The sequence below is a fragment of the Arachis hypogaea genome, chromosome 16 (assembly GCF_003086295.3).
Source record: "Arachis hypogaea cultivar Tifrunner chromosome 16, arahy.Tifrunner.gnm2.J5K5, whole genome shotgun sequence".
Taxonomy (NCBI): domain Eukaryota; kingdom Viridiplantae; phylum Streptophyta; class Magnoliopsida; order Fabales; family Fabaceae; genus Arachis; species Arachis hypogaea.
In genome coordinates this window covers 18,362,921-18,373,818 of record NC_092051.1, presented here as the reverse complement: position 1 = coordinate 18,373,818, position 10,898 = coordinate 18,362,921, and the positions used below count along the sequence as shown (strand labels likewise).

Sequence of the window (10,898 nt, the reverse complement as noted above, 5' to 3'; positions counted from 1 at the left end):
TTGTGTACTTCTAAAATTCTTACAGAATATCAATAATGTATTGATACTTACACAATTTAGAAAAACAGAAAATTAAACTACATAAATAATTTAGTACTTTTTACACTCTCACAACAAATTCATGGCATTGGCTTATAAATATAATAATCGTTCACTTAAAATACAGCCTATCATACTTTTTTGGGAATTTGTGTGAAAGGAATAATTTGGTGAAGAATCTATTTCATTTCAATTCAATTCAATTGTATATATCAAAAGTCAGCACGACTGGGTGTTTTGGTATTCTCATCTTCTGGCTCTTCCAGCAACTCTCTGCGTGATTCATCCCACAGCTGAATTTCAATACCCAACTTCTTGATCTCAGCAAGTCCACGCTCAACTGCACAAAGGGATAATGTACTACAAAATCTTATTCCAAAAGGCAGCCTTAATATTTGCTAAGAGGTTAATCAGCATTATTTACTACTGTATTACTCAGTTTCTCTACTTGCTTGTAAAGTGGTAAATCCGAATCTATTATATTCCCAAGTCATGCAACCACTAGAGTTGGAAGATTTATATTAGTGTGTTTCTCTCAATCTTCAAAGCAGAAGACAGTAGCATACCAACCACTGAAATGGACAATGAAACGTACACCCGATACGACACGGACACAGAAACAAGTAATTAAGGTTGGACTGTACCGTCAACCGCATCTTGTGAGCTAGGTGTCTTAGAAGTATGGTTGATCCAGAAATGCAAACGATCGTCTGCTATGTCTGCTTCAATTTCATGCGTTTTCGCTCTCCTCCAAATATATGTAAGCCAGGCCTGAACAAACATAATGAAGGAGAAGAAACGAATATAATCAAATGAAGCTGATATCGAGATAACTTATCAAGAAAATTCCAAGTTAAATCTAAAATCCATCATAATAAAAAAATGTGTAAAGTTTTCACTGGGTTTTCTTTCTTGAAGTACCTGCTTAAAAGACACATCTTCGGCCTCTTCCTGGGTCAATTCTGAATGCCAAAATAAATAAATAAATAAAAATCTTTAAGGTCATATAAAAAGTATAGAACATAGATGTTAACTTTCAAGTGTTTTATAGACATCTGCATGCAAGTTGTGACTTGTGAGAATGATTCTCAAGGTTGACAAAGTATGACATTGAAAACTTACCAAATGCGTCACATTGCCCTTCAATTGGCAGCTTCAAATCGTCTGCATAAAAAAAAGGAGTCAGACGTATAATTAGAAATTTTTTAGAAAAAGAACATTTGAATAACCTCAATAATAGGACATTTAGTACGTGTTTTATAGAATTTTACACCTGTAAAACCTGCTTTCAGTGAATTTGGTCGCCTATGTTGAGCCATTGCAACTGCCAAAGCTTCTTCAACCTTCAAACCATTCAAAGAATAAGCAAGTCAAAAAGTTTTCTGTGGTAACTAGTAATTGCCATTGAATAAGTTCATACTAATTTGGAGCAAATTTTTAGAGGCTCTCCTTTCACTGCATATTGCATAGACAAACCGTTAAACTAAACTCAAAGAAGGGCATGCCTGAACAGTTTTAAACTAAAGATATAAAAGACACCTTTAGTGAAGCTAATTCCCGCAACCCTTGCTCGACAAAAAGCATGCTCTCAATATTTCCCTCCCCTGTAAGGTCCTTCAAGTCACGTTTATTTTCCTCCTCATCTACACTGCGACCTATGTGTAGCAGAAAAGAAAAGAAACAATTGAAAGTAGTCAATCACTGCAACTAATTGTCGAGAGTTGAATAAGGCAAATGAGAAAAGCTAGAAATAAGAATCCTAAGTAATGTCACCACCTCCTCCTGGTAGTTTCGCTTTCTTTCCCGCAGCTAATACAACTTCAAAAGGATTAGGCGCGAAGATAGACCAGTAGTTGTATTTTGCTTCAGCAATATCAGCGTGAATACCTGAAATATATTTCAGAGCCATCAATTGCAACAAAATGGAAGTTTCTTCTAATACAAAGCTAATACTTTCTAAATATTTTATGAAACAGGAAGATGAAATTGCATTGCATTTTATATTTTTTTTATGGTAAAAAATGTTCAAGGACCCATGTATTGGTTTCTATTTTGCTTTTCCCTTTTTAGAATTAAATATTGAGATTAGCTTAATATATTTTTATTGATTGGCCAACAATTAACTAAATACATGGATTAATAACGATTGAGTTTAGGCTTCGAAAGTCAAAACGAATTGCAAGATGACTTTACCATGGTGAACGCATAAACCCCAATATCGTGCCAGCCAACACCTCTTTAAAGTAACCTCTTCCTACACGAAACAAAGCAGAAAATTCACTCAAACTAAGAAAAAGGTTATAAATAAAGTTAAAAAATTGTAATAAATGAACCAAACCATTTCTTCTGCCGTAAGTATCATTCGTTGAGTCACAAGCCGTAGCTTTTCCAATGCAGCCACCACCTCCTCGTTTTCAACCTAATGCAAAAGAATAAAAGAAATTCCAATTAAATTTCATACGCACGAGATGTTACCTTTTATAACCTATTAGAATTTGCCAAAAAGAATTTGAAACAAAACCATAAAACGTACAAGGTAAAATGCTGGATACCTCAGCATCTGCCCTCTGCGCTGCAGCTTCCAAACTTCCACGACCCTTAGAAGCAATTCTCAGAGCAGCCTGAAAATGGAAACGATATGATTTTTCCTTTTAAGAACACATTTGCGTTTCGCGTAAGTTCCCTTGGCCATGCGATGAGGCTACAATTAACTACTGTTTAATTAAACAGACCGTTTCATGATGGATGGGAAAAAAATTGGCAGATATAATATGATTTAACTCTTTTTTTTGTTTTAATTATTTATATATCAGATTGCCATCAGTGATAGGATGAGGGTAACTACTTGTAATAAAGCCTATCCCAGCAGAAGGACTCATGTATGCAGAAAAAAGATCAAGAGAAATGAAAAGAAGAGGAACCTCTCTTTGCTGCATTGCTGCTTCCTTCCTGAACAAATAAAATGAACATTTTTCAGAATGCAAAATTTTTAGTTGAGTTGTTTATATAAAATGAAAAGAAGACGAACCTACTCGCTAAAATTTATGATGTCATATAAGGTACCAAGATTCCTTTAGTGGAGTTGTTTATCTTCTTGTGTATGAAAAAGATTTTGTGAAAAACATTGTAAAACTAGAAAATGAACATAGGAGAATACCAAATAAAAACAAGTTCTTAATTTATAGGCTAATGATTTCATAACTAATTAAAGTCACAATATTTTGAGATTACTAATTATTTGTTCCAACCTCCAGTAAACGACCAAACCACACTGAGTGTGTTAGCTGCATGCATGTGACAGAGAGTTTTTTCTTTTATTTTATTTTTATCATCATACCATCTGGATTCTGGTCTCAAACTCTCAAGTCTCAATGCTAAACTTGCCTGTTTAAAAGGCGAGCCTCCAAAGTTGTACCTTCTGCAAGATTAGCAAAAGCAAGCTACAAAAAGGTATGTGAAAGTCAGAAGTAGTCAAATGTCAACATATCCCATTGTGTGATTTTTAATTGATATAGTATTTAGGAATGTAAAGTGGATTAGGTGAATTGATTTTACTTACATCATATTTTATGTTAATCTATCTTTTATGGTAATTGTTGCCGTGACTAAAAAGTAGTGTCTAACTTGTTAAAAAATGTTAAAAATTAATGTTTAATTTAAAAAGTATTAAAAATAAATCATTTTTAAATATTTAAAATTTACTACAAAAAAATAAGTTCAACAAAATTTAGACGCCAAGTAATAAATACCATAAAAGTCACCATCTATTATTTACCATTAAAAATATTTTTTTATTTTGTTAAAAAAATTACTAATATTTGCACAATTTATCAGCTAACGTACATCTTTAATTTCAACTCTTAAGTATATCATTTAATTTTCCAACTGAAAGTACCTGTTGCTCTAGTTGCCTAATCCTGGATTCAGCTTCCTCCCACTTCTCCTCTGTAAGCCGAAGCTGTGGAAACACATATCAAATGTTGTGCCCAAAACCGGTGTTTGTATATAAGAAACAAAATTAGTCAATCCGTTGGGTTTTACCTTTTCATGCAAACTCTCGTTTTCTTCTTGTAGTATATCAAGCTACATTGAAATTTACATCTCGTCAGTAGATTGCAGAAAAGAAGCAACAGCCATGCACTCATGCAACTCCACCGCTCCACGGCAGTTGAAGAATATGAAATGCACGCAGGAGCAGCAGATCAGAATTAAAAGATGATAGAAGATAGGAATAAATAGAAATTGAAGTGAAACAAAGTAACAAACAACTAACAAAATAGGTCATCCATAGGTATGAGTATAGTAACTAGACATGGACCAGACAGTACAATACCTCATCCTCAAGCTCCGTAGGAGGACGCTGATTGGAAGGTTCTGATCTTACTTTCATGCTCCCCAAATCGAATGACATTCTACATGTTCATCAGAAACATGCAGCAGAAACTTGAAGGTAAATTTTCAGTAATGATACTTGCCAAAACTATAGATATCACATCTTTAACCATTATGCCATAAATTTGAAAACGAAGTAACTAACTGTAATAATGCAATAAAAAACATCACACAGAAATTTTGTTACATTCTTTTTTTGTGTGTGAATAATTTTTTTATTACACTAAAAATTAAGCAAAACCAAAATTGCATTGCATAAAATAAAGTCATCCCACAAAAACATATTATCATGTTAATTAACTTGTTAAGCATCATCATGCTAAAGTCCCAGAACTTATTAGTCTCACAATATGAATTTAATCATTGAACATGTGATTTCTATAAATTGGATCCAAAAATTTTGATTCTCAAACTCAACCCGTAGTTTATAGCATGCATTCGAATATAATACTAAAAACCATTAGCTTATTGGCCTGAGTGTAAGGGAGTACCTTCTGTCTTTCTTGAAATCTAAGGTAGTTGTATCCAAGGGAGGAACATTTGCAAAAGAATCACGCCTGAGTGTGATGGGGACACTAGACGGCACCATAACCACCTTATTGACCGGGGTCGGACGGATCGCCGATGCACGAGCAGACGGAGGCTGATCGCCAGTGGTGCTACTGGGCATTGGCGGCTGAGGTGTCCGATTAATCATCATAGACCGAGCAGTAGGCGACTGCTCCGGTCCTCTGTTCGACATCATTGAACGAGCAGAAGTTGGCTGCTCTGCCGCCACACTATTCAGCGGCGTCGATGGTCGCACCGGTTGCTGGTCAACAGCAGCAACAGCATTATTTGCAGAAGTTACAAGCGTTCTACCACTCGATATGCTTCTCAAAGATTGCGGTCGTTCTTGAACGGTACGAACTGACTAATATAGAAAAACAAAATTAAAAAAAAAATTCATTAAATCTTTTCAAATATTAAGCATAATTCCAAATCATTGAACAAAACAAAGGGGGGAAAATTTACCGCCGGTGACTGTGGTCTTGCAGATGGAATCTGTTCTTGAGCTGGCCGAACTAGCTAATAGAATTTACAGAAGAAACAAATAAATGTTCCAATCAAATGATAAATCCAACTCTAACAATTCAAATATCGCAGGATTGAGATTATATATTACCAATGGTGAACGCGATCTTGAGGATGAAGGTTGCTCCGGAATAGCTGGAACTCTCTTGTAGAAGCAGCAACAACAATAACATGGAATTGGAAGCAGATTCAGAAGGCAATGTAACTATGAATGAATATGTATGTATGTATGTATGTAAATATGGATAGATATATGGTTACCATTGGAGAGTGAGGTCGAGCAGGTCTTGCAGCTCCGAGGCCAATGCCGACACTGAGCGTGGAATAGTCGAGAGAAACTTCCTCTTCGTCTTCGTCGTCGACGTCTACCGTTGAATGCGACATCACCTGTGCCAATCTCTGAGCGGCCGCTTTGGTGGCGGCGATGTTCTGCACTCTCCGGGGGTTCGCCATGACGGAGCCCGTGGAACCAGCGCGTGCGTGGAGGTTCTGCGGCGTACCCGACGACGGTGACGTCGGCGTCGTCGGCGTTGAACTCTGCTGCCTCTCGTAAGATCTCCGCCGATCCATCTTCAAAATTCAAAAGAAAGATAAAAGTGAGTGAGTGATCACATTGTTATGGAACGGCAACGATTGTAAACATTTTGTGAAACTTGCCTGAGAAACTTTATGGTTCAGAAAGATTAGAAGTTATTAGGAGGTGAATAGAACAAAGAGAGAATTGGCAACTGAATTCATGGATCTCTAAGGCCTAGTGGTTGCTAGGCGTGACGTGGATTCTCCCCCGAACCCTTCCATTTTGTAACTGTCTCCGAACTTCATGTCAATAATACGACCATTATTGCCTTATATATCATCTTTTTCAAGTGTTAATACCACCAAGATTTCTGGAAATATCATAGTGTAAAATAATGTCAAGATCTTAGAACAAAGGTACGGAAAATATGGGTAAAGAAAAATATTGTTTGGTTATTTTTTTTTTGGTGACTGTATTGTTTGGTTATTTAATATATGGGTGTGATAAAGATATCAAAAACATTTTTTTTAAGATAGTTTTTAATTATTAAAATTTAACATATATAATTGATTAAATTGTGTCATTTTTATTAAAATTAGACTAAATAGATTAGTTTAGTTAAAAAACCAATAAATTAAATTTTAAACTGGTCTAAATTAATATTTTTTATAAAAAATAACTACAATATCTCTATTATAAAAATAACTAAAATACTACTATTTATATATATATATATATATATATATATATATATATATATATATATATATTAATTTTGAAAAATCTAAATTCTAACACTATGATGACAAAGAATAAAAATATTAGAATTTAAGATTTTCAAAATTAATATATATAATAGAAGTATTTTAGTCATTTTCTATAATAAAGATATTATAGTCATTTTTTATATCACTGTCTCTAGTCTCTACTTTCTAATGTTGCTATTCATTAAGGAAGTATTATATTAAACAAGTTAAAAAAAAAAGTTAGTATACACTAAAATTAGCCACTAGAATAAAATATATATTAAAATAAAAATATTGAAAGGTTAGTACAATTTATTATTTTTTATTCTTAGTTAGTCAATAATGTTTAAAAGTAGAAATAAGTATTATTTTGGTCCCTAATGTTTAAGATCAGAATTGAAACTATCCTCAAAGTAATTTTTTATTTAGAATCATCCTTACCGTTTTATTTCATATTAAAATCGTCCTTTTTAATAAAATTTTTAATTTTATTACTAAATTACTCCTGTCCTAATAAAAAATTATAAAATTAAAAAAAAAAAAGACACGAGGGGACAGGGGAGAAAGGAAAAGGGGGAAAGGACGCGAGGGGGGAAAGGGAGAGGGGGAAGGGGGAAGCGGGGGAGAGGGACGGCGCCGGTGAAGCTTGGAGCTGTCGTCGCCGTCGCGAACTAGGAAGAGAGCTTCTGCTTCTGCACCGTTACTTCTCACCGCCGCGTTCTCGCTGCTGCTTTTCGCCGCTGCACCTCCCTGCTTCTGCTTCTTGTTTCGCCCTCTGTTTCTGCTTCGTCTTCTGCTTCTTGCTTTCTGCTTCTGCTTCTGTTTCTTCTGGGTCTGCTTCTACTTTTACTTCTAATCTGATTTTGATTTGTCATTTTCTGATTTTATTGTTGTTGTGTGTTGATTTGGTTGTTGAATTTGATGTTGTTGTTTCTGGATTTGAATAATGTTTTAGTTGTTGGTGTTGTTGAATCTGATTATTAGCATTTGTTGAATATGGATTTGAATCACGGATTTGTTCATCATAATCCCTAATTCCCTAATTTTTATTGTTCGTTTTGTTCTTGTTCTTATTTATGGATTTCTGGATTGCTGTTGCTTTTTTTGTTTTTGGATTTCTTGTTTCTCCCTAATTTTTGTTCTTGTTCTTGTATTTGATTTCTTGGTAATTAAATTTATAATTTTTTTATTTTTTGTAATTGAAGATGAATTTGGGTATTTTTAATTTTTGTAATTAGATTTTGTTAACTGTATTTAAAAATTTGAAATTTTGAGTTTTGTTAATGAAAAAAGAATTTGTTTTTCTGGAGGAAGAAAAAGAACAAGAGAATTTGTTCTCCTGAAAGAAGAATGATGGTTTCAGTGGCTAAGAGAAGGGGGGTTGAATCTTAGCCCCTTTTTTGCTTGCTAACACTTGCTGGATTCAGAGGAGACTTTTCTGTTTTTAGCTCGTCCCTAGCCACGAGACATTTTCATTTTGTCTCGTCACTTGGCACGAGACATTTTTGTTTTTGCTCCTGTGCAGTAGAAAACAGAAATGGAGTAGGAGAGGAAGAAAATTACACCAAGATATATCCTGGTTCGGCTGCTAAGTGCAGTGCAGCCTACATCCAGTCTCCATCACAACAATGATGGAATTTCACTATAATCAAACAGATTACAACTTGTAAAGTGCTAACCCAACTTACAAGGGGATTCCCACAGAATCATGAAACACAACATAGATGAACAAAGGAACTCTAAGACATCTATGGCTTTTTCTTTTAATTTTGCACTCTCTGCCTTTTTCCGCTCTATGGCTTTTTCATTACAAACCTCACTGTTTGCCTTTTTCCATGAGACTCAAGACATGACAAAATTAAACAGAAAAATACTAAACAGAATACATTGAAGGAGAAGAGAAAACTGTTAGCTCAGGTAGCTCTGAGAACACTGTGCCTTGCACTCTCAAATCTTACTCCTTGCTTCAAACAGTGGTTGTTCCCCCTTTTTAAAGAAGAGGAAAGCCTCCACACTTGAAGCCAAAACCGAACTAACTTCTTCCTCCTTCAACAAAACCGGTTCGGCCACAAAGAGAGAGAAGAGATAACCATGCATTAACCAACATGCAATTACCTCTAGTCCTTTCTTGATCATCACCCTTCATCAATCCGAGCTCTCCATCCTTGGCTTGCTCTCCAAGATGGAATTCTGGCCCTTGATGCTTCATGATGATGATGACTTCATCTGCTTTAATCTCTGCCTTCAACCATCACTTCGCCACTCTAGCTACTCCCTGTGGTGGTTGAGCAGAATCAAAGACAAGCCATGCTTCAAGAATCTCCTCTAGCTGGCCGAATCTTCTTCCTCCATTTTTGGTATGGAGAGGCTAAGATATCATCACCATATCTTACCATATGTGATAAGAATCTCAGCCACTATATTTTTTGTGTTTTCTTGCCATCATTGTGATGGTCTTGTAGCTTGCTCTTTCTTCATTTTGATAGCTCAAAGTAGTTTCCATGGCTTCCATAATTTCTGTTGAAGTGACCGAAGAGGAAGCAAGAAAGAGATGAGAGAGAAGAGAGAATCTGAAGAAAAGCAATTCAAAGTGATTAAACACATTAATTGAAAATAGCTTGCTTTTACTTCCCTGGGTGGCGTGTAATGTTAATGCCATCAATCATGTCAATGACACTCTCTCTCATATTTCCCATGCACTTATTAACTTTACTCTAATAAATTTTGAAATCCATCATGATGAGTAAAGGAGTTCCGTTGGAGCATGCAGTGCATAATCAAAGGAATGGATTTCTTTTGTTAAGTGAATAAAATAATATTGTGCCCCAATTCCTTTTAATTTCGGACCAAGCATTTTTGGTCTCATACCAAGACCTTTAATTGGGCTTCTTATCACAATTGCTAGCCCATTTAATAAAACACTTGTTTCAGCCACCATCCTCATAATAATTTTAACATCAAGGCTGAATATTGATTTTATTGGGCTTGGGATCTCTTCTTTTCATTTCGGCCCAAATATAAAATGTGTATTACAAAATTAAATTAATCAATATTAGATCAAAAATAACTTTGTAATTAATCATATTAATAATGTTTAGTCATCACAAATATTAATTTAGAGTTTTCCAAACTCATCAATCTCCCCCTTGATGACAAACATTATTAAAATTGAAATGGAAAGAAATTTAAAGATTGAGTAAAGAATACTCCCTTTGATTTTGAATTTCTCCCCCTTTCAAAATGTCACATGGCTCCCCCTTAATATATGCTCTTTTACCAAGGGAAGCATAAACCTGTAACATTTAAATCAAGCTTCAAGTAACAATGTTATTTAGCAAATTTTATAATGCTAAATTGCTTGATTTATGAGCAGTTTTAATTGATAATCAAAACTCATTTGATATCATAAACTGATTTACTGCTCAAACTTTTCAAAAAAAATATCAAATATTTTTCAAACATTTCCTGCACAGATATCAGAGCAAAACAAAATGATGGAAAAATGTTTGAAGCACTCATGATCAAAACAGGGCAGTTTTAGTACTTTCCAAAGTTTTAAAGGAACTGCCAAAATAAGTTTCCAAAGCTAACAGGTTTATCAATAATGAACCAAACAGCAAGGTATCAAAATAAGTCAAACATTATAATCCAAATACCAAAAGAGTATCATGATAAACCAATGCAGCAGCAACTAAAGAGAATGCAACATCAATATGCATTCTTTGAACAAGGGTGATCATGAATTTTCAATTTTGAAAATTTCATCCCCTGTTCCCCTGTTTTTCCAGAACAGCCCCTGTTTCATTTCAATTTCAATTTTGGAACCTAAATTTCCTCCCCCTTTTGTCATCATGGGGGCACCGCAAAATAAATGAGAACAACATACAAAAGGTAAAATATTTATTTTCCAAAACACAATGGTCCAGTCAGCACACATGCATTTGAGCACATGACAATCAAAGCTTAACTCGAAATTAATCCACTAACACAGAGTATTCAAAACAGAGCCAGATCAGAACAAGGCAAAACAGGGCAACACATTATACAAAGCAAAACAAGTTAATGAAACATAACAGTTTCAAATCAGCCCTCTTTCTCTTCTCCCCCTTTTGTCATCAAGGAGGAACCCT

General features: G+C 34.7%; 1 protein-coding gene across 1 annotated transcript; it reads right to left on the bottom strand.

Annotated features, from left to right (window-relative positions):
* Positions 1-55: 55 nt before the first annotated feature.
* LOC112759117 (uncharacterized) lies at positions 56-6,368 on the bottom strand. The gene is made up of 20 exons (XM_025807938.3): positions 6,163-6,368; positions 5,767-6,075; positions 5,597-5,650; positions 5,446-5,499; positions 4,923-5,344; positions 4,373-4,451; positions 4,081-4,122; positions 3,935-3,997; positions 3,424-3,479; positions 2,961-2,997; positions 2,592-2,660; positions 2,378-2,458; positions 2,233-2,293; positions 1,816-1,926; positions 1,579-1,694; positions 1,313-1,382; positions 1,162-1,203; positions 961-1,001; positions 684-810; positions 56-379 (listed from the first exon to the last, which is right to left on the bottom strand). Exons 2-20 carry the CDS (start codon positions 6,073-6,075, stop codon positions 252-254), a joined length of 1,962 nt encoding a protein of 653 aa, XP_025663723.2. The 5' UTR covers positions 6,163-6,368; the 3' UTR covers positions 56-251.
* Between the last annotated feature and the right edge of the window lie 4,530 nt (positions 6,369-10,898).